The following is a 26,852-nucleotide window of genomic DNA, read 5'->3' as shown; positions in this document are numbered from 1 at the left end:
AGAGCAATCCATTGTATTGCACCAGACACTGGTCTCTGCTTTCCAAGACTTTTTAGATTGTTTAGATCTCCAGGTTAAAGAAAAATGACAAAAGATGTGTACTTGCTTTTAAAACATTACTTAGTTTTTAACTTCCATGAGTTTTGTTCCAAGTAACATTGAACAAAAGAACACATAAGAATTAATATTAGCAATGTGACCAGTGATCTGCTTGTAGCAGCCACGTGGTGAGATGCAGACCCCACTGATGATAGTGGGAGTTTTGCTGAGTGTATGGGGGAAAGTTTAGGATTATTGTTGTTGATAAATGTGGAAGGACTGTGCTGCCTCAGTTCTGCTGCCTGTGATCTCTTTGTGTGTCGGTCCCTGGACTGGGGAAGTCTCTCTGCAGTCCCAGCCAGAGCGCTGTCCCTTACACCTATCTCCCCCGGCTGGCAGAGCCCCCGGTCTGGTGCAAAACAGCTGGAGGGAAGATTGGGAAAGATAGCTACAGAAGTTTATTTTTTGTAAGTAATGACCTGAATTATTTTTTTTATTGTAGAAAGGGCTGTGTTTAAGTACAAATCCAGTAAATGAAGGGTTTATATGCTCACATAAATGCATGTACTCTTTTTTTCCTAAGTATACTGTAAAAAAGAGTTGTAATAACAAAACATCCTTCCTGATGGAAAGTTGCAGTTCGTAGCTGCCTCACCAGAATTAGCTGTTAAAATTTGAAAGCCGATTAAGAGTGAAAATTGAACTCTGCAGGATATGATTTTTGAAAGCATCCCTGTGATTTTGGAGTGTCGGTCTCCTGGGAGCTGTGCACCTCAATTATAAAGGTGCTTTTGAAAACCCTCATCTGTCCTTGATGTCCATTTTATTTATAGATTTCTGCATGATTACAGTTTAGAATTGTCGGCGGTTTTCTTCCCTTATTTATTTGCCTCTGGAATTTATGAGTACAGAGGATGCCGAGCACCTCAGAAAGCCTGGTCATTCAGTCCTAAAATTCTTCAGTTTGTGAAAGCAACTTTATTTGTTTCTGTGGCATCTTGTACGACAATTTTGGGAACTCGGTAATGACAATTAATGTGTAGCAATCAGCTCTGGTTTTGAATGTATATTCTGGTACTAATGGTGAAATAGCAGCTGTTAGTGCTGAGTCTCTCTCTGGTGTTCTCTGCTGCAGTCACCGGTATAATATAAAGGCATCAAATGCTTGAACATGAGCTGAGTCTCCTTCTATTTAATCACATTACATTTAGTCCTGTGGAAGAAAGTGGAATATTTTTCATCACTCAGCATCAACAGAAAGGCAAGTTCTTGAGCCTCTGAATGGCCCTGCGCTTTATTTGGTAGATGGCAGATTTTTTTTCTGCAGTGACTTCAGACCACAGACTGGGTGAAGCCCAGGATTTCTTTATTGGCCATTCCCATCTTGTCTCCTAGGCGTGAAGTGCTAGCAGGGGTGAGACTCAGCTTCCTTTCGCACAAGATGTGCAAGTTCCATCTTCTTGCTGTGTCACTCTGATCTCATAAACCAGACATCTGTGTAACACCAGCCATTCACCTTTTTTGTTCATTTAAAACCTGTTGCATTCTTTTTCACTAGATCCTGCGGGTTCGTCCCTCTACAAAGCTATAAATGGGTTTGGGATTAGCATTAATCTTCAATTCTACTGGAAGGACTTGATTTAACAGAATTTTGCCTGGTTTAAGTTTTCAGTATCAGAAGGTATTGAGTCTAGCTGGATTTGCAGAACGGCCAGCAACGTACTGCGTGTTTTCATAATGGGCTATTGCAAGACTTGGTGGCGTGCAAGGGTCTTAACGGACCTCATTGAAAATATTCTCTCTCTGGTCCTCCATGTGTTTTATAATGATATGTCTGTTGTATATCTGCCATCAAGTATTTTGTCTTCAGGAATCTTTGTCTTTCCAGAAGTCTGTTAAGCAGGGAGGGTAGTAAAAATGCAATAATAAATAAGTATCCTGGTGTTTGCTTAGCTGAGCAGGGTGGGCCATACTCTGAGTCATGAAAGACCTTTGGAAATAATTTTAATATTCATTACTGAGGTATTAAAAGAGGTTTTGTTCCATTCAGATTTTGCCTCAAAATTGGCTTTTTAAATAGCAGCTTCCAGATCTTTGATACTTCCATCATACATATAGGGATATATATGATACTTTATGCTGAAAACAAGCTGTAACACCACTGAAATTTAAGAGCTGCAAAAGGAAACCTTGCCTGAGATTTTCAAAATCGACAAGTGATTTTAGGTTCCTTAGTTTTTTGGTGCTGACACTGAGTTAACGCTGCTGGAGCGTGGTGCTCAGAACGTGCGCACCATACGCACTCTGAAAATCAGATTTCTATTGAGGTTTCTTATTTGGACAATGCTTAGTCCATAAGACATTCAGGGACAAAAGCCCTGGAAACCATAGCTTCTATATGGTTAAGTACAAGGCTCTGCTTCTTAAAACAGACAAACCGTTATACTGTTTGTTACCTAGCACTAAAGGTAATTGCTTTGAAATTATAAAAGTTGCTTCTGCGTTTTCATGAAGAATAAATTGTTGTTCAGCTACAAATTAGTGAAGATTAATGTTTTTCCCATCTGCACTGTTTGTGTGTCTCCCTCTCATTTACCTGCTAGTTTTGTGTTCTTTTGGATAGCCTGTGATAATTTTTCGTTTATTCCTGTTAATATTCAATTTATCTTGCAGAGGAATTCAGCTGCATCTTAGAGACTTTCGAAAGTCTGACTTTTTGTCAGTTTAGTATGTTTTCAGAATTTTTCATTCTTGTGTTTTGGAAAAGTTCATTTGGAAAAGGGTCACCAAGAGAAAATTCGAGATCACTGCCTTTTACTTCTAGCTCTGACAACCATTTTCCTAGCTTTCTATTTATTTTTAAACTTTTCAGACTAAGACTTTGGAGCATGGATGTTAAAATGCCAGTGGTGCTTTTCTTGCATTTCTGTTTCACCATAGCCGCTACCGGTGAAGTTGAATACCAAATGAAGCAGAAGTGGAAAAAAGCTTAATAAAGGAGAAATTGTGTAGGAGAAAGGATTAGATTGTTAAAATATTTTCTTTGCAGGTGCAAAAGTCTCCTCCTCACATCAGCCTGCAAAGAAAAAGCAGAGTAAAGCATCTATTTCTGACTTTGTTTTTAAATTATGTGGTTGTACGGCCCTGTGCTGGGAGGGATTGTTTGGTTTTAGCAGAAAGTTGTCAGTTTGTAACTGAGTATTTCATAATGACTAATCTTTTACTCCAGGCTGCCGTACACTCACAGCGAGAGAAGGGACTTGAACCACTAGGGGACTTGGGCTAGCTCGCCAGATGTCTAATTAATGCCTGCTGTCAGCCGCTGAAATGTCACTTACTGATATTCCTTCTTCGCAGCCACTGTTTTAATGACGAAGATTATGCACAGATGTCACTTTGTTCCTGGGTTAACGTTGTAGTTGGTAAAATGACTGGCATAAATCGCGCTGCCAAATACGTAGTTGTTTCCAAGGAGAAAAAAGTACCGTATGACTACCTTGTTCTCTGTACGGGACAGAAGTACCAGGTGAGATTGTGTGCGGAATGAAAACCATGACAATATATTCAGTTTTTACAGTGAATAGCGTAAATTTGTGATTAGCAAAGCAGTAGAGTAGTCCTCAGCCAGTGTACAACCGGAAAGTTTGCGGCCCTTCCGTGGAGCCGGTTGTGCCATTTCAGTGCAGCTATAGGATCTGGAGGAGATGAGAGGTTGTACAAAACTTTCTCCCAGCAACGTCACTGCTCAGTATCAGCTATTAAGCAAAGCTGCCAGTATGTTTGCCACCATGACCATTAAACCTGCTGAAGAGTGAGCCCGACTGACATGTGGCCCCAGCCACAGGAGACTTAACTCCAGCTGGTCGAACACCATTTGACCTAGATTTGGCAATGGAGAGAATTCCTTATCAAATTAATTACTCATCTCGTGCGATGACCATACGTAGACACGTACGTGGTGCTGTATGGTTTTGTAGCACACTTTTGTTAAGTTTCCGGTGAGATTGAAGCAGACCCTTAGTTACATGTGAAATGTGGAATCAAGCTCATCTCCAGCCCTACGGACTCGGCTTCGACTCAGACGTCCCGGGCAGGGTTCGTTCTTTCCTGTGTATCGTCACGTGGCCCTCAACCGCCGCAAACCAAACGGCCATCTTTTGTATAGCCCCATTGCCTGCGGTGATTTTGCCTTACTGATGGGTTTTGGGTAGGAGTCCCGAGCAAGGTGTTTTACCTTTAAAGTTGGGAGATCAAACTAAGCCGTGTCTATGGGTTTTTGCAGTGCTGTTCACCATAAGTCACAGACATGAATGTGAGGCCTGTTCAGCCCCACAGTGAAACCTGGACTGCACGTGCGGAAAGGATTTGTGGAGCAAGAAGGCCCCTCTGTAATCACTTTTCAGGGTAGAGCCACCCTTTAAACAACAATCCATATTCACTGTTCAGCAGGGATGAAAAGTATGGTCTGAATGACTTTAAGTGCTCCTAGAAAAAGTCCCTTTCGTTTGCCTTTTGCCTGTATTGTTGTTCTCTTGTTCTGGCACTGCTGTTTAAAATGGTCACCCATATCCCATAGAAAATATGGAATACATACACCCGCATGTGTACCTCTGTGTGTGTGTGTACTCAGACTAGCATGAATCTATTTTCTCTGTGGCCATGATCTGTTTGCTAGTGCTGAATGTTAACAAGGGTTCGGGTGTACGAGGATAGCAACCCTTAGGTAGTCAAATGGCTTGTGTTGGTGTTTTTTCACATCTTTCTTGAACAGCTCTCCAAGATATACGCCATATATTCATTCACGTATTTATTCACTTATTCCAGGTCCTGTCTCCCACTGGAGCAGATATCAGTAAACTCCCAACTAACAGAGAAGTCCCGAGTAAGTGGCCACAAAGATACACAGGGAAAGTCCCTTCTAATCATTTTACGCTCAATGATGATCAGGACTGCTCAAAGGCAATGTGCTGGCTGAAAGAAAACATTGTCAGCTCGGAAGGTAAGGGTTTTCGTTAACACACGCACATTTACAGAAATGTTTTCTAGACTTATGCTGCCTTAATTCCATGGTGTAATTGGTGCCTGATTAATTCTAACAAAGTCTTTCATCTGCTGCGCTTTGTTTTCCAGATTAATTTACAATTTGTTGTCATTTTTGATACCCAGCATATTTAGCTAGGAAAGAAAGGTTTGAGATAGATTAATTATCTATAATTATTATATAAAACAAAATGAGTCCCAAATGCAAATCTGGCTGGAGTCATTAATTAGCCAATTAAATAATAATTTAATTAGTGGATGTGTTTTTTGGTTGTATGGAAAAATATCTAGATTTGAGGCGTAACACAAAGAAAACAGGTCTAAATTAGGAAGTGTTTTTTTTCCTGTTTCTGTCATCTTTGTATTCAGTTACATCAGTTACAGATTTTCACACAGAACTGCAAGTTCCCAGTATCTTCTTTTTAACCCTTAAAATCCCATATTCGTGCAGATTTTTTGTCCACCATACCTGTATTTCCTCAGCCTGTTCATGTGTGCGTTGTTCGTATATTCATTAGTTCAGTCACCAAACGCGTATGCTTATTGACAGTATCTGGAATCATCCAGGTGTCCGAGTTAAGCTGTCAAGTACAGAGAAGGAGACCAAACAGTAAATGAATGGATGCAATGGCAGCTCTGCATGCCAGGTCTGAGTTAGGACAGAGTTCGGAGCAGGAAAGCTGTTTTTGTGGAAAGTTCCTGCTGACAGAGAGCAACAACAGGAGTTTCCTAAAGATGTAGTTTGCCTGGCTGGTTCATAGAGAGCACAATGAAAATTGGTGATTACTTGGTGTGGTCTATGAGGTTCACGTCCTGCTTGGCAGACCTTTAAGGAAGTTCTCAAGACACTGGAAGTTTCTTTATCATCCTCCAAGCCTTGCTGTGATCAGGACAGGAGACAACAAACATGATAATGTTTCCGCTCACATTTTCCTCAAAGAGCTCCCTGGCCTCAGGCATGTAAATAGAGCCTCTTCCGCAGTCCTGCTCTGCCCGTTTTCCAGCTGATCCCCAGGTGATAGGCACAGCTGCCTTTGCGTAGACAGATGAGGTTGTTAGTTTTCCCCATTTGCTACTGCTAGACTGTCATGTCACCGCGTGCGTGCCCAGTCCTGGAATGTGCTCCGGTGCACCTGCGCAGCAACCTGCCCGAGCGCCAGCCGCAGGCTGGGACGCAAGGTGCGCGGGAGCATCGTTCTTCAGGCCAAGGGCAGTCTCGCAGCACCTCAGCTGCTCTGGGACGGACGCACCTTTACTGTTATTAGTACTAAATTAATATTATATCATATCATCATTTCAGTTGACTTTTGTTGCAGTGTAAAGCTGGGTATCGTAATGAGGCACTATCCTGCCTTCAGCTCTAAGCTAAAGCCACAGCCCCCAGCGAGGCCGCTCTGGAGGGACTTTTTGGAGATGCGATGCCTCCCCCTTCTCCCCACCCTGTCTCTGGCACCAGTTCCCTGTCACTGCTCTTCCCACTTCGTGTTCTCTGCTGCTGCGGATGTGAGCTGTAGAGAGTGCCCAGCTGGACAAGTCTTTCTCCACCTGTCTCTCTTTCTGTGCTTCCTCATCCTGCTGCTCTTTCCAGCTATATTCCTTAGGAAAGCTGTTCTCTCAGGCTGGATCGTAGCTGCGTCCAAGATCCCTGCTCCTTCTGAAAATGAGTCCACTTTTCAGCCCCCAGCCTGTTCTGGAGACAGCCTAATAGGCAATGGGCTCGTGGAGGTGCGGAGGCAGGGCTCCTGTGGAGTTCAGCAATTGATTTGGATGTCTGTCAGCTCTCTGCGGACTGTGCTACCGCTCTACTGGGATGACCAAAGTTTTCCATTTGTGTTTACTTTTCATCTCTGAAATTCTTCAGATCCTAGTTTTGCCTTCAATAAATAGTAACATTACACCTCATGTTTTATCTCATCAAAACTGTAAGGTATAGTTTGTCAAATTCCTGCTAGCCTGCTTTAAACGTGTTAGAATTCAAAACATTTAAAAAATAGGATTTGCTTATGTTTAAGGAAAATGAAGTGGCTAGTAAAACTACATGTGCTGGTTATGGTAGCTGCACAGAAATAGACATTTCATCCTCCCACTTCAGATACAGTAATAATTCTTGTCAGCTTGTACTCGGTCTTTTCTCCACACAACTTTCTTCTGTTTGTGCTCCTCTTATTCGGCCGTGTGCCTTGTTTATCAAAAGTAGCCTGGTGCCTGCTGTGCTGAGCCCCATTCTCCTGGCTGGGCTGCTGGATCAGCCCCCCCGGGGTCCCACGTAGCCAGCCCCGGGGCTCAGCCAGCAAGCAGCTCCCACCGGTGCCCAGCGCGGCGAGGGCACGGAGCTACTGGCTGGGGCAGAAAACCCCGGGCGAGGGAGGGCGAACGCGCCTTCGGGACCACCTGTAGTTCTGGAGGTTTTTTTAAAGGAAAGTGTTAATCACTGAGCTTCACAATGTGAGTCTTATTAGCCTAATTGGATGAAATCTTCGTTTGGTGGCACTGATTCTGAGAGCAGCTTTTGATTAAGAGTTAAGGTAGGGTTTTTAATTGCTTTTCTTTCCTCTGTGAACACTGGGTACCGCTTCATTCTGGATGAAATCAGCGGATGCTTTTTTGCAGGTCGTAAGTAGAGCAGGATCAGCCCGGCAGCGTGCGCGCCGTGCTGGCAGCAACTGTGCTCCGGCGGTGACGGCACCACCAGGGCTGGGCAGCAGCCTGCTTGCTGCAGCCTTCCTCCCCGGGCTCCTCCTCACCTTGGGCGAGGAGAGGTGATGGAGAAGCTGCCGGCACCCGGCGGCAGGCGTTGCTGGAGGAGCCCGTGGGAGCAGCAGTGAGCCACAGCTGCCGCTGCCAGCCCCTCCGCTGGCGGCAGCGGGGTGGGCTGCAGGTGGGTGTCCCAACTTGGGCCCGTTGTGCTGGCGGCTCCAAAGGGCCTCCTGCTGCCGAGGGCAAGGACCAGCCCCGACGGCTGCCGCTGCGGCTTCTCTGGTGAAAGCCAACCACCTAATGCATGTAACCTATTATAACTGTAATTGTGACTAATTGAAATTCATCTCCTATTAGCTCTGCGCTTTCCATGAAAATAAAAAGTAGGATGGAAGTAAAGTAAGGAACAGAACTGCTTTAATGGCCCAAAATGGAGCAATTATTTTTTCTCTTTACCTAAACATAGTTTACTGCCTTATTAAAAGCATGTTTGTAGGAATACTATCGCGTTAAAATTCCAGTGCATGAATCACCAACCAGAGCCGCTGATGCTTTAGCTAATACTGCTTTTCTCCTTTAGCTTTTGCAAACTAAAAAGGATTCAGGTCACGCTAGGGTCACTGAAATCTTGTGCTTCCACTTGTGGAAAATGAATGAGCCTGCTCTGCAGCAAAATGCTGACATTCTAGTAGTAAATGATAAAACTACTCTAACGATCTTTATTTATGGCTGCTTTTTTCCGTGGAAGATTATTGTGTTTGCTCACAGATAGACATTTTCATGTAGTTAAATAATAAAAGCATCCTGAGGAACTGCTATCTGTCCAGTGAACATAATTTCAGTCCATAATGAATATCTGTAGTTCCTAGACTACTAGCACTGTAATCTAAAAAGCCACTAATATCGTAATAAGCAGAAACCGTAAATTGTTGATTTACAAGAGGTCAGTAAAGGAGCATTGCTTTCCTTGATCTAATGCAGTTGTATTTAATATTACCATATAAAACAGAATTTTAATTTTCCTTGAGAAATGCAGGGCTTGAATCTGATCTCGTATATACAGAAATGCCAACATATAATGCAATAACAGAACTTCCCTGCAAAGAGGCTGGTTCTGCCCAGTGGTGAGGATCTCTGTTGCCCAGACTCGCTTGCCCTAGAGTCAGAATAAAACATTGCTAGGCTGTGCCTTTGGTAAGCTCTTCTCATTCCCCTTCCCCAGCCACTGCATCCTCTTCAGCTGCTTGTGTTTTTCACCCCTTGCTAATTGAAAACGTGTAAATGTAATGTGAGGCTGTCAGCATCCACTTACCGCATTCTTACCTGCACTGTTAGCACGTTACTAAAAATGAATATATCAAAGTTTGTATTTCATGACTAGTTCTGCTTGTTTACTTCTTGCGTTACGCCCTGCTGCAGCAGTGAGAAAAATGGATCAGTCGTCTTTTCTGGCGCTCTCATGAGGACAGTGCTGCCTACGGACAGGCATCCTGGTGGGCACAAGCAACACAGGGTTCTTCTGGCTTGGAAAGTCAGCTTAGCAATGTACACATTGGAGGGAATTCCCGTTATCAGACATTATACGTATTCGGTATTATATTTATGAAAGGAGCAAGATTTCTTTCTTCTTATGATTCCAGATGAGTACATTTGCAAGTAAATTTGTTCTGTCTCTCTGATCGTTGATGTGAACAGCAAAAATATGCTTTCCATCGTTTCTGAGCACGTATAATCATGGGGAATTCTTTTCTCTGGCAGCTATGAAGAGATACGTTTATGTGGCAGCTGCAAGTAGCCAAACTGATATGGACAAATAAAATAACCTTGTAGTCAAAGGGGAATGATAGAACATCTGTTAACAATTTTTATCATTAATATTCTTGAGAGCTAGGGCTTTGTGAATGCTCTGTTCAGTATTGCTCTGTGTCTCATGCAGTAAGACATGGTCCCAGCGAAATTAGTTTAGCCTATGAAATAATAAAATTTAGGTTGTAGGGGATGCTATCACTTGTAGTGAGACATAAATGCCAATGTCGAGATAAACGTGGAAGCTGGTTGCATGAGGCATTCTTACCTGCTCGTTACTGCTTACTGCAGTGCCACGTAGGAAAAGAAATGCTGCCACAAGTCCAGATCAAGCTGGTTTTGTAGGAAAGTCAGTTGTTTGTCCAAATTCTGACTGTGGTTACTGCTACGTAGTCTGAGGGGAGCCAGTGCCAGCTGCTGTTTGCCACTCGAAGGCCGTTCCTGAAACACCTCATATGTTTCAGCACTGATTTTTCTCTAGTACGTTCCACCCTACGCTTTTCCTTCAGTGCCAGACTACAAGTTGTTTTCACAGAGCTCGTAGAGAAACTTCTGCCATGCCATCAGTCTTCTCATACGAGGCCCTGTATCCTCCTCAGCTTCAGTCTGAGACTGGGCAAGCCCGGGGCAGCCTGGGGTTTGTGCGCTGGCTTGCTTCTGGTTTACACAGGTCGCCTGGAAAAGCGATGCTTGGGGGGTGTTAGCTTTTCTGCGTCTTGCTTTCTCCCAGCTCCGTGCTGGAGCGTATGGTGCCCACCGTTGCAAGGATGTGCACGTGTATTGCAGGAGCTGTGCTGTTTTGCATGGATTACTTGATGGCTTAGTGGATCACGGAGCAGAAAAAAGGTTCCTATTCTGAGCAGGGAACTTGGTCTTTCCACAGTTTGTGGGGTTTTTTTCTGCGTGATGTATTTGATTTGGTCCTGTCTCCCGTCCCTCCCCACAATAAGTCCTTTGAATGAGCAAAATTAAGGAGAGAGGGGAGAACAAAATAAAAACTTTTTTTTTTCCCCCTAGAGGATTTTCAATCAAAATAATTTCAAATTCTGGGGTCAGAATGAATGTCATACTTCTATGTTAAGTACTTGCCTACTTTGTGGGATGTTTTGTACAGATTCTTCACTAAATTATCTTAGCTACTGTTGCTAGGTAACATTGTTTGCTTCATAGCATCAGAGAAATAAGAGGGTCAAAGAGAGCAATTTCGTGTTATTATCATCTGAGTTATACTAATAAGGTTTTCATTGTACGTCTTAGAAATTTTTCCCCTTTTTTTTTCCCTTAGGGAATGTCATTGTCTATGGGAATACAATTGACATTTACACCACGGTAGAAACCCTCTTATCTCTTGGAATTAATGGTTCTCGCATACATCTCGTACAGCCTCCACTCAGCTCAAATGTTACTTGCCTTAACAATGACGAAATCGAAAGTGCTGTTCAGGAGGCACTGTCAAAGGCTGGCGTGTCTGTTTATTGTGACAGTATCCTGGCACAGTGGGATGAAGGCGACGACCCAGACCTTATCACATGTGCTGCTTTCACTACTAATACAAAACCATTTAAATTGCAGTGTTCAGTAAGTATATGCTTTCATTGTATTTCCTTCCATCTGTTTTTTTAAGACAAAGACCATCAAATTTAGATAGTCCCTCGTTGGTTTATCTGTTTTCTCATTGTCTCTAGAAGATTGAACATTCACTTGTTAGTCTAAAGGATTGTTTTTTAAAAATCCAAATAAAAGCATTGTTAATGCCCTGATTTGGATTAAAATGTATTTAAGTCACCTGAATCACAAATAGTTGTTCACTGCCGAGTGACAAATACTCTTAATTAATTTTCTAAATAATTCCAGAAATCCTTTTATTATTTAAATGCATACGGTAACTCCTGTCTGTAGTTGTGTGCATTTGATTAAGATTTGATGAAGTCATAGTAGAAGCCAATAATGTTAGGATAGAGAGGCCTACTATGTAACTTAATTAAAATATATTTTAAACAGATTTTTCTCTCTCTACATGAATGACTGCATTTTTGCTCAACATTAACATCAATATCTGAGTCAATTACACACACACTCACGAGTATGGCCCCACTGTGAGATTTGGGACCAGTTTTAGCCTTTTCTATCGGGCAGAATAGTTCTGTTTTTCTTGATGGGGCTAATCCAAGTGAGCGAGTGCTTCTGATAGTCACTTCAAAACGTGCGTCCGTAGGAAGCTGTACGGCCCCGCTGCGGGCACGCTGCTTTGTGCAGCAAGTCTCCTGTACTTCCAGAAAGGAAGAGCTGCCCCAGAGAGCTCCCAGGAGCTGGCAGGGACCCCTGCAGTGGAAACTCTAAGTCACTGGGGTTTCCCAACCCTTTTCTTTTTAACGTGTGGATAGTGAAGCCCTTCCCGATGGAGGCGAAGACCTTGCATAGCACTTTTATCCACGAGCAGTCTCCTGACTTTGGTCCCCATATCAGTAGTGCCGTTCCTCCCACTCTCTGCTCATATGCAGCTCTTCAGTTTCTCTCCTCTCTCCCTGAAATCCTTCTATTTTTATCCTTCTTCCACAGAGATGTCAATGTGGTTTTTGATCTTGCAACTTACCGTGTGTTCGCCACCTCCCTGTGAGCCCCCCTCTTTTCCCCACCGCCTCGCCTGTGTGGCCCGTGCCATTCCTTCAAGACCCCCGTTTCCCTGTGGCTTGTTTCTCTTGCCCTTCTGTGCCCTGTGGCCATCCTTCTTCCAGCCACGGTTCTTTCCTCTCGAGGTCCCTTACCCAGCCTCTAAGATGAGATGTGCAATTATTGGTGATGTCAGGGGCTTTATATTCTGCACAACGCATTCAGCTGTCTTACATGGCTCCTGTATCTGCTCTTAGCCGCCTGCAAGGACGAGCGCAGAGGAGGACGGGGCTCGGGAGAGCAGCCTCCGCCAAGAAGGCAGCTGCGTTCGCGAGGGAGCAGGCTGTGCAGGAATCGGCGCTGCAGCAGCTCTGGGCCTTTTGGGATTTGAGCCAGTATCAACTGTTGATTGGCAGTTCTTGGGGGCTTAATTTGTTGAGTCCTGCAGGATGAAAACAACGGGAGAAAATCTCTTTCCCTGCAGCGGCAGCCTCCCTCCCTCCCCTCCCGGGCTGACAGATGGCTCCCAGCCCGGAGGTTGCAGCCGTCCCCTCCCCTCCGGTGCCGCCGTCCTGCCTGTCAGCCGGCAGGATGCGGGACTGTGTGGTCCCCTTGCCCTTGCCGGCAGAGCTTCCCTGATTTTGGATCTACTGGATGGTTAGAATTCCCTTAGCTGCGCGGGGTTCATTACTTGTTTTATATACGAACCAGCCCAGGGGCTCTGGCTGCTCTGCTGCTGCATCGCTCCTGTACCACTGTTGCTAAAATTTCCAGCTCCCTTTGCTTCCTGTGCCTTTTCTTCCAGCTGGCTCGTCCAGCCGATGTGAGCATCTGATGCTTGCTCTTAGTCCACAGGAAAGCTGTTTGGTGGTATAATTGGGTAATACCTTTATCCAGGTCACAACCGTGTCCTCCCTGAGGCTGACACTAAGGGAAGGACATATTACTGCTGCCGGTTTGCCCTGATACAGTTATGTCTCGGGCTGTTCCAGTTGAAGGCAGCAAGATAACACATGGTCACCTGATAACTTTTCACCCTTTCCTCAGCCTGTACAGTAATATTTCTTGATGGTGGGCAGCAACATTCAACTTGTCATCTAATCATTTTAAAAGCCGAGGGCACTGGTGAAGGGGAAAGCTCTTGATAAAGGCTCTGGAGCTTCCCAAGCTGTATTGCAGCAATGAGGCGGTCAGTCTTCATCCATACCCTGTGGAGACCATGATCTTGTTTAAAACATCTCTGAACCTTTTCGTTCTTATTACTTTTAACCCTCAATGTCCAGCGTGCATTCTTGTTTTACTTTATTTTTGGGACCTTTGTTCTGCCAGCTTTCAGTTTATCCTTTGTATGAGGCAGCTACGAAGATGCTGCTCACAGTTGTAGCTTCTCCAGCTTCTGACGGGAACCTCGCTTACCTGCTCCTCATTTCTCATGTTTCAGAACTGAGACGCCTCCAGGTGACACAGGTTTTACCTTCCCCAGCTTCATCTGAAGAGGCACTTCTGTCCTCAGTGAGCACGTCTTTGGTTCCAGATTTCAGATGGCGTTTTGCCTCTTTACGTTGATTTGGCTTTCTAAAGTCACTTTTAGGCAAACACGTATCAAGAGAAACGTCAGATGCGTGCAATCCTAAATCAATTCGAAAGAGTCTTTCCGCTAATCAATGCGCGGGGTCTGTGTGGAGCGTGCAGACAAAAGGCGAGGGCTGTGGCGGGACCCCGCAGTCCTCACTCTCGCGCTGCGCTGGATTTCAAAGCGGCTCTTCAGGCATCCAGCACATTTTGCATGGCGTGCTGTGTGCACATCTGCTCCACACCGATGCCTAACGCGTAGGACGAATCGGTCGCCGCTTCCAGCAGAATCGGTGGCCGCATCCAGCATCGCCTGCTTTGTAGTGCTTGTCGCGGTGGGGCTGCCTCAGCTCCTGTTTTGGGGAGATGAGGTCTGATCTGCTTTCTCGTGTCCCTGGAGAGGGACTGTGCAGGTGCCACAAGAAGACAAAAGAAGGGAATTATCACTGGCTTTTTTCTTTGAGACTTAGAGGAGGAATTTAAGGATTTAGGGTGATTTTCTTTCAATGCCCTTGAAATCTTCCTGTGCGGAAGACGAGCTTGTGGCTGCAGTAGATGCTGGTCCCAGGATAAATCCCTCCCTCGGGGCCAGCTCTGCAAGGAGTCGTCAGCACAGGCAGTGTTTTCGAAGGGTGGAAGTCACATCTTTTCCTCGGTCCCACAACCCAAAACATAGCGAACGGGTGTCTGCTGTGCTCATTACCAGATCCAGCGACCGACTGCCAAACGTACTTCACTTGCAGACACGGCCTCCTCTGGGCCGACCCGGATGATCTCGGTGGATCTGACGTCCGCCTGGAGCCGTGCCCTGGCTCTGAGAGCGGCCGGCCGCAGCCGCTGCCGGCACGAGCGCTGTGGAGGTGCACGTTAGGCTGCCTCCTGAAGCGCCTGTTATCCAGGTCTGGAATAGCCAGACATGTCTTTCAGTCCTGGCTCAGTTTGGATATGCTTTCCAAAATCTACGTCGCTCTCAAGTACGATAAACCTGAATGCTTTCCTTTTCGTGGAAAAATTCATCCTTTTATACCTCTCACAACCGTCTCGGCCTGCACAGCTTCCACTGGCTTTAATTCTGCCGCTGTAGCTTGGACGAGGATGCCATCTCCTCTGAACAACCTGAAAGATTTCCTGTCTTTCCGTTTCATTGAATATCCCCGTGCTGGTAGCCATGGTAACATACTTTGGTAAACAGGCACAACAGCTGGGTAACTGTGTGTTACAAATATTTTCTCCTGCTAAAATGCAAAGCGAATTGTACTTTTCTATTACTTAGTTTTTCAGTTTGGCTTGAGCATTTGAAAGAAGAAAACCAACTTCATAAAGGGTTCAGGTCTATTTCACAGGCTCATACTAACACGGAAAATATGCACATCCACTCAGGCTATTTGACAGAGTTAATGTTAGAGTTTTTAAAATAAAACTCATCTAATAACCAGATGTAGATGAGTCTAGTTTAGTAATTCTCCCCTCTACTGTCTTTGTTTTAATTTCAGTAGCTGTAAGTACTGGATCAGAATATTTATCTGTGTAAATAAAACCGTACTTTATTTCATGTTCTTTTTTTTTTTTTACATCAATAATATTCAGAACAAAATGTAGGTTTTGATTTATGAAATTAGCCAGTAACTAATGTATGATAACCTACAGTTAGTTTACATCTTTTTTTTTTTTTAGGCATTTTTTAGCTTTGCCTACAGGACAGTGGATTATGAAACCTTTAAGGCAATTAATGATGCTTGCCTTGTTTTTGATGGAAGACTTGTGATTGATGCCGAATTCCGTACTAATGATGTCAGTATCAGGGCTGCAGGTCCTTTAACGAAGTACTCCAGGAGATATTATGTAGATGAGTGGACACACAGCAACTTCAATTCCAAAGAGATTGGCTTGGAGCTCGCTGCGTCTATGCTGAATCTCTTTGATCCAACCCCTCAGCCCTCTTCTAAGCCACCAGAATGCACAGATAGACTCATCCCCATGTACAAAGGGTGTAAAATTAAAGGTATGTCAAAATGCATTTCTGCCATACTTTTGTACCTTCTTTGGTGTTTGTGCTGTCGTCTGATGAGGGTAGGTCCGTCCCACCTAAGATGCCAGCTAATGACAGTGAAGTCCTCAAAGCTCCTCACGTAGTGAGTGGAGAGGCGAGTTGCAATAAAAGCTTGCACTGTAGATGTTTGCTAATAACGGGCCAAGTTGTGCTTTCATTTATATTGTAGTAAATATGGAATGGCTCAAGTGAAACTCAGTGTCTTTACTCCAAGCTCAGTAAAACTATAATCAGAACTTTTCAATATGTGTGGCTACTGCACCAATATGTATAAGAGTACCAAACAAAAGTTTATAATGTGAAGTTCACCAAAACAAAATAAGTTCCTTGTTTTCATTTTAGAGCCATTTAGTAAAGGAAAAAAAAAGGTATGGGGGAAGGAGAGCAAACAAATACTGTATTCTTTGTTTATGATTTATTAAATCTCATATTTTCATTTCTGGCAGGAGGTGTTCTTCCTGGAGGTTATAATTACTTGCATATTTCCAAACCAGAAATCCCCATCCGCTTCGACTTAGAACTTGCACTGTGTGATCATGTAAGTTACGTTATGTAACTTTTCTTTCTTTCGTCCTCCATTTGGAAAGATGTTCTTATTTAGGATAGTACAGGTACATGCATAAGTACCATGCATCTTCAAAAGTGTCTTGAGTAAGCACACTTCTCTTACTGGAGAACCTAGCTGGTGAAATAAGACAAGGACTGGATTCATGCAGTTGAAAGCCAGAGAGGACCATCCACCTAGGCAAGCTCCTGTTTCATATGGATTATACTTTTTTCCTCAGGGATTTCTGCAGCAAGCCTGTCCTTGTAGTTGATGTAAAGAGTGGCTTTTAAAAGACTACTTCAGTACTGATTTTAAAACTAGAACACCGGTGGTCTATAGAAAGAAATTATTTTTTTAAAAAGGAATTCATGCTTTGGGGGGAGGTATCAAAGCACGGCTCACCTTGTTTTCCAGCATCGCAGATGCAGGATGAGCTGTCCAAAGCAGCATGTACTGGGAGGCAGAAAGGACTATGAGAGAGAAAAATCGGTTTTGTCACTCCAAATTGCTAGAACATGATTAGAATTCTTTTGCTGCAGCTTTGATTACCTGCTGTCTGAAAAGGGAACATCTTTAAAGCCACTCCAGAAACTTCATGTAAATCCTAAAAGAATTTCCTAAGAAAGAAGTAAGAGAAGCTAGTGAAATGTATTAGCTGAGAGATGTGGAAGTAACGAAGGTTACTGTAGCCTAGCAACAGGTTTTAGAAATATATGAAACTGGAACATGAATACAGCTTTAAAAAATAGCTTCAACCCATTTGATCATCCCACTGCAATGTGAGGTTTGAAACAAATTTTTACATTTTTGTTGTTTATTGAGTGATTGATTTAACTAGCTGAAACTAAATGCTGCAGTTTGAGCATCAACATCCATCGTTGTTGTTATTCTGTGGATAGCGGAGTTGGTGTTAGCAACACTTGGCAGCCCCTCTTCAAATTAGCAAGAGGGAGTCACTGAGAGCAATTCTAAATCACATATAAGTGTGTCTGTGTGTACATACGCGCACAGGTACATATGCATATATATGTAGTCTAAGTATATGCATATATATATTTTTAAGGCAATAGTAATCTATCATTTAAAATTCTGGAACACAGCCTGAAGGAAACGTCCTAAGAGATCAAGCCCAGCCTCCTGCAGTTGCAGGGAACCGTCTAGTACATCGTGCCATTTATAAAATTTAGGAGGTTGGTTTAGAACTGAACAGGGTCCTTCTTGGTATTTCTTTCCTCGTTGAAGGCTGTTCCAACAAGCACACCTCTGCTGGAAAACTTCTACACAAAGCCAAAAATGCTTAATTGGTGCGTGATAAATCTTTGGGTTGTTTGCTTGTAACCGATTCATGTGGTAGTATCAGCTCTGCCTACAATCCTATAGCTTCTACGATGTGCCATAGACCTGGACTCTGCACATGTACTGTTTGTATGTACGTATATAAAAATACATATGCATAGTTATAAATCTGGAGAGTGACTAAAAGCATACCAGTGTGTTCTTCATTCATCAGGATGGCATCCTGTAGTCACGATATGCCGTGTGCATGCAATAATATGGACTCTGTATAATAGATCAGGATGAATAGAGTTCAGTTGCCTAAACAGAGGCATCTAGTGTCGTTTGGGACGCCCCAGGGCATCCCTCCTGCCCTCCGGCTGCTGCTCCAGGGTGTCACAGGTCTCCCATGGATCCTGTTTGGATGGCCCAGATACCCTGAGGTGTCTCAGTGGCGCTCAGGATTGGGCAGCAAAAGCCCGTGCTGGACGCGCAGTCGTGTGCTGCACGCGCAGTCGTGCGCCACACAGTTGTGTGTGCGGTTAATCAAGGGCTAAAACACACAGCAAATCTTTGTGTCCAAACCATGGCAAAGTGCCTTGTGGTATAAACCATCTTGCCAGGAATGGGTATTCTTGATTAAAAAAGGCTGTGGATGTTAAGAAATGGTAAATACCAGCTAGGAAGCCCTAGCTGATCTTGTACGTATGCCATCTCCTGTACATCGTTCCATCTCCACCGCTTTCCGTGTATTTTCTGTTCCAGGGGATGGAGATTATAACCGGAGAGGCAAGACACGGGAATTATTTCAGGATGCATATCAACAAATATAGTATGGTAGATAGCATCACCTGCTTTTCAAAGGAACCGTTTCCTGTCTCCAACTACATTTGCCTGTATGGACAGCATGAGCGTCTTCTTAATGACCTTTGTTATCGCTGGAATGAGGGGCAGATTACCGATCTTTACAGGTAAGATAAACTCAACATTCTGCATAAAATCTACATTCTGGCAGAATTTTAGTTTTATTTTATTACAATTTATCTTCTGGCTGTTTTCCCTTAGAACAAAAGATAGATGTTAAAAAATATTTTCCATTATTTGGCAAAATTATCAGTGGTAATGCAAGCCCTGAAGAGCCTCCTGGAAAGAACTGTGTCTCTGAGATTTATTTAGAGAAGGAGCAGTGGTTTATTTGACCATCTTTCATCTGAAAGAGCATTTTGGTGTCTTTTTAACATTTGCTTAGAATGTTTTGTTGGCTTAACTCATTAAGCTGAACTTGAACAATCCTTTTTTACTGAAGATTCATATTCAGAAGTCACTTTTAAAAGTCAGTATTTTTGTCACTTTGAATCAAATTTTTAAGGCAAAGGTTTCTAGGGAGATGATGATAGTCGCACTCAACAACTTCCCTGCTCATCTGGTGATAAAACAAACCCTAAAGTTTGTCCTCCAGGCTGTCTTCTGTGTCCAAGGGAGTTATTTTAACTTACTTTTACAGCTGGAGGCTGTCGGGACTGTGCTTATTTAGTGGAGGTTCCCCATCCAGCTTGCAGGACTTGTCCCACTGTAGCGCTGTGCAGCAGTGAAACAGGTCCTGCGGATTTTCTGAGGTGCTCCCCTCTGCCCGCTGCGCCCCAGCAAGCGCAGGGCGGTCCTGGGGACGAAGCGTTCCGAGGCAAGGACTGAGGTTCTCTCAGGGGGTGGGAGAGATGAAAGAGCCTGGCTATTTCTAGCCAAGATTTATGTGCCGTCTCCTGTGAGAGAATTTTTCATTGCTTTTGGAAATGCAAACTTAATTAAGGAAGTTATGGAGAGAGGAGTATCTGAAAAAATGACACCTACCATATCTTTATTCTTCTGCTACTTCTCCAGAATTTCATAGCTTAAAAAAATTACCTGGCCTAAAACCACAAGCTTGTTTTATTCCTTATGTATGTCTCCGTGAAAACAAGTGCTTTGGAGGTCAAGCTTGATTTAAAAAAAAAAAAAAAACCCACCCAAACCCCCAAAACCCCCCAGCGTGAGTTTCATTCATGGAGTAGAATTCTTTGAGCATGTAACTGAAACAGGAGGTAAAGAAGAACTTGCTGATACACCTTATTTTGATTTTTCATTTTAAAAAATCCCTCACAAGTGGTGGCTTGGGAACGTAAACTGTCACAGATGGAGAAGTGAAGTCCCGCATTACGTAAGCTGGTTTAGAGATGGAAAGCTAAGCACAGGAACAAATGGTAAATTTTTATCGTGATACAAAACTGATAGCTGTGCCTTAAAAGTCCCCAGGTCTGATTTTTGTTGTATTTGTAACTGATTTGAAGAAAGGCATAAATGGTAGCAAAATGCTCAGATTAAACAATGTTATTTAGGTAACAGTTTGTACATATTTGCTGTAAAGGATGTGCTGTGGTCCAAAAGAAACTTTGCATGATAACAGCAATCTCCTGGTTCAGAAAAATCTGCCTGAATGAAGCACCTGGTGTCTTGAGACAGGGACTTAAGAGCCTCTGAGTCCCTGCACCTCTTTCTCTAGCTTTTGCACTTCTGCCGCTTCAGCGTCAAAAAGCTTCACCAGAATATGGATAAGGCATTGTACGCTGCTGAGGACAGAGAAATGAGAATGTCTGCGGAAATCAGGGAGGAGGGGGATTCAGCCAGGCCCTTCAGTTAATGACAAAAGCTTGGTTTGGATGCCGTATTTTGAGAACAGTGGTATCAGCTGCCATCTCAAAGGGTGAACTCCTGTGAAAAGGACCCAGGGCTTCGCCGGGACTGGATATGCGGCACTCTCCATTCTTCTGATGGGTTTTGCAGTTCTCTTCCTGCACTCTCTCCTTGTTGTAAATATTACAGAGTCTAGCTCCTCATTTTTTCCTTCTCATCTTGTACTGAAAGACAGGATGAACCCAGACTGCAACTGTGAGGTTTAAAAGTTTCTTGGACAAAAATGCTTCTTTATAAATTTCACTTCAGGAGACCTCTGTATGCCTCTGCTGAGAGGAGTGTGAAACTCGTGAATTATTGCTGCTACAGGGATTGATTTTGATTTCTAGAAAATGTTGGGTTTGTTTTACGAGAGAGGAATGGCACACACACAGCAAATGTAAAGTTGACATAAACAGTATATTGTCAATAGGTGTTAAGTAGAAACTGAAGGAGGATGACACAACTGTATGAGATACGGGCTAAGATGACAGACTATTTTCTTTCCTTGTCACAGCTGATGCTGATCGGCTAATACATTCCGAGCTCTGGAGGAAACTCAGTATTCAGGTTGTGGCAAGGTATCATCAGTCTCTTTCACGGTGTTACAATATGCAAAACCAGCTGTGACCTAATCTTTTCTACGAACCACAAATGTTGCCAGACATGCTTTTGTTGTTTGCCCAGATGTGGTTACAGTGTCAGTTGTTATACGTAGGAGCAACTTTGACACCAGCATCAACATCTGGAAGAATAAATCATCTTGCTGTGGAGTTTCTGCCTGCAGCACAGGTAGCAGTGTGTTCCTGACCCTGACAAAACCAGCATTTGTTCCCTTCCTCTCTGCTGCTGCGTGTTGGACGCGTAGCCCAGCCCAGGGACCTCGGTCCAGCTGCACTCACCTGCGCTCTGGATAGCCACGCATGCAGATTTTGCAGAGACGAGACATTAACTTTCTGAACGGACAGCTTATTTCTTCATGAAAGAAATTAAGAACGTATTAGTCTCCCTTACTCTCATGATCGCGATAAGATCCCCACACAGCGCACAGGCTGATCGGGGGATTACAAGTAAGATCAAGTTCTAAACATCCACAGAGATTTTAAAAATCTCAGGAGAGATGAGGATCCTAGCGATGATCTGTTAATAGGATGAGTCGGGCCAGTCAACGCTGTAAGGGAAAGAAGTGCAGCCGTGCCTGACGGCAGCGTATACACTCACTGGGGGAGCAGTCAGCTCCCGCAAGGCTGCTTCTGTCTGAACTGCTCTGTGTCACCAGGATCTGGAGTTGTGCAAGGTCAAGGTCCTCTCCCCTCCACATAGTCACAGGCCCGGTCATCTGCGTGTCCGGGGTCTGGCCAGGATCACTAGTGCACCACGCAGAGGGACACCACTTATCGGGTCCTCATCACTTCTCTTGAGCTCTTCTTAATTAGTGCTGATGAACTAATTTTGGACTTGTCTTTTACAGCCTTTAGATGTGGATGTTGTTTGGGATCTTTTGCCTCATTATTTTATCTCACCTCTCATTAGCCTGTGGCAAAATTCCTGAATTACAGTTGCCAGGTTTTTCTTATCTGGTGCTTTTATTGCCTCCAGTCGTGTTTCTCATCTTCTTTATACCTTATCTTTAGGTAGGTTTGTTCCTTCTCTTCTTGCTATTTGGTCATTTGAATGAAATCGCATATGTTGCTCTGTAGCGATTAACATATGCTGTTCTTTAGTCCTTGCTCACTTGTTTCTTCCGGTGCTTTCACGCACACGCACATACATTTCCATTCGTATCAGCCTTCTTGTTTCTGTTACGAATGTCTGTGCCATGAGGAGGATAGATTCTCTAGTTTAACAGGTGGGAGACAGAAGAGCAACCCACTGCAGTAAAGGAGCCAAGGCGGAGCGAAAGGACTGGTGAGAAAAGGGAGAGTGAGAGGAGGAGGCAGACTGCCTGTAATCTCCGTGGAACAGTCCTAGCACAAAGCAAACTGGCACAGGAAATTGCTTCTTTCAGGAGGAGGTAGAACAATGGAAAAAGGCTGGCAATATAATGTAGTCCCATAACATATCCTATCATATATCATGTATACAATACACATATATCCACGTGATACAATGCTATATACAATGTACGTGTACAATACACAACGCTATACAGTGTTAAAACCTAGCCGCGAGAAGACTGACTATTAGAAAACCATTACACTGAAAAATGTTTTAGCGTCTCTTGTGAGATGAAGATTGTCTTGAGGCTTTTATGTAGATAAAAAGTGGTGTCTGGTCATCTTTTGGCAAGGAATATGAAAATGCATTTGTTGGTTTCTGTGTGTGATAAAAAGAAGGAAAAACTGTTTTGGGTGGTGTTCACATGCTCTCTAATGATCTCACATGACAATGTGAATGCAAGCCAGATGTTAGGACTGAATTTCTCTCTTTGACTTCAGAAAAAAAAATCCTTTTAAACTAGTACACATTACACTTACATCCACTTGCAGGATCTTCTAGCAGGATGTGAAGTGCCCTTAGTGAAAAGAAAATGTAGTCTGTGAAAATGCTGTGGTTTGTTAGTTAAGCTTCTAAACTTGCTGGTTTGAAACATTCATTTTCCTCCTCCCTTCTTTATGCCTCTTTTTTAGGGAGGGCCTTCCTATAGGGCAAGAAAGTACAATGTTTTAATCTTTTGGTCTGCATTTAGATTTCCCAGCGTGGCATCTAGTTCCAGGAATGGACAGAGTGGAACAGCTGTCACCTGGGAGCTAATTTATTTCTGTGTAGCATGCAAATTATCTTTTAAATAATTAGAGACTGCACCTAGCAATGAATTTCCTCACTGATTTGCGTTTCGGTACAAGGGCTGAAAGTTAACCCCACGATACCGGATTTCCTGACCATAATGCGCCAGTGCCATTTTCAAATTAGCATTAACAACAGGCCTTCGAGATTGAGCTAACTTGAAGTAAGCTAGCCCTTCTGGTCGTGCGCATGAAACGGCAGCTAATGGTAATGAGATAAATACCATTTCCTTTTGCCGAGAGAAAAGTTCCATTGGTTTGAGTTCAACCTGATTAAAAGCTGCAGGACTTGACCCACAACCAAACGTAAGATTGGAATCGCTTCTCTCACCTCCTCCCTTACCTGATGATCTTTAAGGTCCCTTCCAACCCAAACCATTCCCTTCCCGCTGCAGTAAAGTACTCTGTGGAGGAAGCCAGGCAGGGAGGAGGGCGTGCACCGCCCTGGTCCTGGGGCAGGTCGGAGGGGTCCCAGTCTCATCCCGTGCCAGGAAGGGAGCTCCTCTGCCCCTGGATTTGCAGGACCTACGGTCCGATGCCCCCAGTCACAGTCACACTGGTTACGTGCATTCGGACTGCTGCCCTGTAAGACTTCAGCTTCATAAATTTATCAGCCTAGCAAGCAGCAGCCAGGAAAGCCAGCATGAAATCATCTATGTTGCCAGTCACTTGGCTACAAAATGCACTAGCCCACTTGAGTGTAAGCTTTTAGTGAGTTAGGTACTCCTCCTCCGTATTATTTTCACAGCTCACTGAAAGCCTCAAATGCTTTTGAATTAAATTTTTTTTCAGGGAAACAATGCTTTTAGCTCTCATAGTTAAACCAGCCAACACTGTATCTGATGGAACTAAAGAGTTTTAAAGTTTCTTTTCCTTTCTCCTTCTTTAGCAGGCAGGTACTATGGACATTTTTAAAGTAGGTCTTGGTGCAACTCTACAGCTGCACAGTTAAAATAAATGTTCCTCAGAATGCCTGGCTGCCTTAGCTGTGATCCCAGTCATACAGATATTAATGTGATAACAACAGATACTAGTCTTTTTCAAAAATAATTGCCTATAGTTAAGCTTCTGCAGCCATATTTGGGCCTGATTCTCATAGGTGTTAGGTATTCCAGCTGAAGTCAGAGTAGCATCAGAGTGGGCTCAGTTCATTACTTAGCCCAACACTAATCTGAGAGCCAATGTTTTTGTTTCTACCTCTGCAAACAACAGCTGAGGAAATGGGCTGTTAAGCCGGAGGACGACCACATCCAGTCAGACAGCTGTCTCTTCTGACTGTGCCACAGTGGGATGCGCTTCATCCCTCTGACTGTTGTACAGGATGCCAAGGTCTGCTGGGCAAGTTGTCAGGGCCTTGGACAGGCAATATTTCCTGGCCAAGAAAAGTCTCATCCTCGCTTGTCATTGTGCTACAAGAAAAAGGCACTGTTGCCATCGGCGGTGGTCACCCTTCCATCTGCCTCCTGCCACCACGGTAGGCGTGCTCGCTCCATCTGGGCCTTCAGCCTTGACGTTCTTGAGCAGAGAGGTCTTACGGTGCAGCTGTCCAGTGTTGGGGCAGCAAGCTCACAGGAACCGAAGACACAGTATCCTAAAGCCGAGGATTTTGTATACTAACCTTTTATGTCACCTAGAAATTTAGCAGCACTACTGCCTAGATTTGGAATCCACTTCAGGAAGGAGTTTCTGTGATTTTTATTCATTTCCCATAAGGTTGCATCTCAGAAAGGCTCAGCTGGAATTTGAGCACCCAAGATGGAGGCTCTTTACAAGAGGGAAGACTTCTCTTGAAGGAAAAAGAAAGCAAATTCCAGTAGGTTTCATGTGGAGTGTCCCCTGCACCACACTCCCTCCCTTCCCTCAGAGGTCTCCGGTGCTCGCTTGAAAGCCTTCAAATTCTTTCCACTGCCGTAGCAGCAGATACGGGGCTGGGGAGAGAGCTCTGAAATACTTTAGTTTTAAGCTTACAGATCTGTTACTGGTCATCGGTGCTCCATACTGCTTCACAAAGGAGGAATGTAACCAGCAGTTACACCCTCTTGTATTCTCCCGAGATGAAGGCAACAGTAAGGCAGTTGCCAAGTTATGGAACGTGTCCACAGAGCGGTGGAATCTCCCTCTGCTGCATCTTAAGTACAAAACGGATAATTAGAGGAGTCTCCTGATACTTGGCAACCAAATGGATGCTGACTGGCATCATGCCTTTAATATGAGATAGAAGTGCTTCACGTAGGCTTTGTTTGGCTGTAATGAAAACCAAATCCGGTAACATAATGTATAAAAGTCTGACCCGCTAGTTTCTAAAAGTACTTCTTGTACCTACTCACCAGGTTTACTCTCCATGTGATGCTGAAGTTAGTAAGATGCTGTATGTTAAGCACTTCTGGTATTTAACAATTTGTAAAGCATGCTGATAGACTAACGCATGGTGTTACATCAATGTGTTTTGAATAACACGTAAACAGAGTACTAAGTGCTCTATTTATATTGTGATTATATTTAGTTCTTACCATTAGTCATCTGCACTTGCTACGCTTCAGTGTGCATGGTGGAGCCATCTTGGTGCATGCAGGCTGGACGTTGAGGCTTTGCTGGGTGTACAGGTAGGCTTTCCAGCCAAGAGCTGAGGAACGTTACCGGGTCAGTCCTGGGAAGGAGTCCAAGAAGGCAGGGTGTATTTTAAAGGACAACTAGCGGAGAAACCTTACAGACACATCCAAGCTGAGCTCAAAAAGACTTTGTTACCTTTTTTTTTTTTTTTTAAAATAACTCGGTTTCCAGGATTTTAAGGACTTATCGAACTCATTGGCAATTTGTCTGTTCTGCATAGCGGCCTCAAGCACCACGAGGAGGATGAACTTGCCACTGTTCATTGCACGGTAGCAAAGCTATTTGCAGCAAGATGCAGGTATACTCCGAGTGCCTCATCTCCATTGCAAGTTTGGGGTTCTCCAGGGTTGGGGTTTATACGTCTACCACGCTGCAAAGGTCAGTTTGGGAGCTGGTGCTGTGAGGGGCCAGGTCCGCAGGGAGAAGCCCCCACTGGCAGACATTAACTAGAGGTTCTTTGTCAAGTAGGAGTTGGGAGGGTGGTGTATGACTCCGGCAATACCTCCGCATGGGACAAAGTACAGGGGATTTTGCTGAAATATAGCGACGAAGGCATTTTTTTCCTAGTGCCAGAACAGCAGATAGGATTCAGCGCTTGCATATGAAGGAAACGAGCAACTTACACGTGCGTAGATCTGTGGTGATCCACCCCAGATGTCGGTTAGAAGATCTGTACTCAGCGCTGCTGGGCAGGCGACACGGAACAGGCTAGTGCTCCTTTTCCTGCAGGCAGCCTGGCCGTGGTGGGCGTTGCTGCCCAAGAGGCGACGCACCCCGAAAAGAATAAGGGGTACTCCACACAAAGTGGCACAGCTCCAGCAGCGATATGCAATAGGACACGAGGCTGCCGAACGTGCAGCAGAAACGCACGGAGGGAGTCAAAGTCAGACCCCCTTCACTAAGATGTTTTGGAAAGCTCCACCCAGAAACTATAGAAGTGAATAGTAGCACCAGATGTTTCCTTGGCTGTTCTCTCCAAACCCTGCTGCTGATGCTCACATTACGTTTGTCATGTTAGCTGTACAAGCTAAACGCTCAAAAATACTTTGAGCGGTATGAACAGCGTTTACTTATTTTAAAGTAACCATTTAGATCTTTTCTACTTAAGTTCAAT

General features: G+C 44.1%; 1 protein-coding gene across 4 annotated transcripts in view; it reads left to right on the top strand.

Annotated features, from left to right (window-relative positions):
* The window catches only part of CFAP61 (cilia and flagella associated protein 61), a 113,431-nt gene that overhangs the window by 62,211 nt on the left and 24,368 nt on the right, over positions 1-26,852 (top strand). For 3 of the 4 annotated variants that reach the window (XM_054821614.1, XM_054821613.1, XM_054821612.1), the window contains exons 18-23: positions 3,397-3,565; positions 4,864-5,038; positions 10,868-11,160; positions 15,439-15,766; positions 16,261-16,352; positions 18,402-18,607. In XM_054821614.1, the coding sequence (XP_054677589.1) occupies positions 3,397-3,565; positions 4,864-5,038; positions 10,868-11,160; positions 15,439-15,766; positions 16,261-16,352; positions 18,402-18,607 (1,263 nt within the window). Of the gene's footprint in view, positions 1-3,396; positions 3,566-4,863; positions 5,039-10,867; positions 11,161-15,438; positions 15,767-16,260; positions 16,353-17,431; positions 17,473-18,401; positions 18,608-26,852 lie in introns of those variants that run through there. The other variant, XM_054821615.1, reaches the window with a different exon arrangement.

The sequence above is a fragment of the Grus americana genome, chromosome 3 (assembly GCF_028858705.1).
Source record: "Grus americana isolate bGruAme1 chromosome 3, bGruAme1.mat, whole genome shotgun sequence".
Lineage (NCBI taxonomy): Eukaryota > Metazoa > Chordata > Aves > Gruiformes > Gruidae > Grus > Grus americana.
Note: the sequence above shows the minus strand (reverse complement) of the source record. Positions and strands in the feature narration are given on the sequence as shown.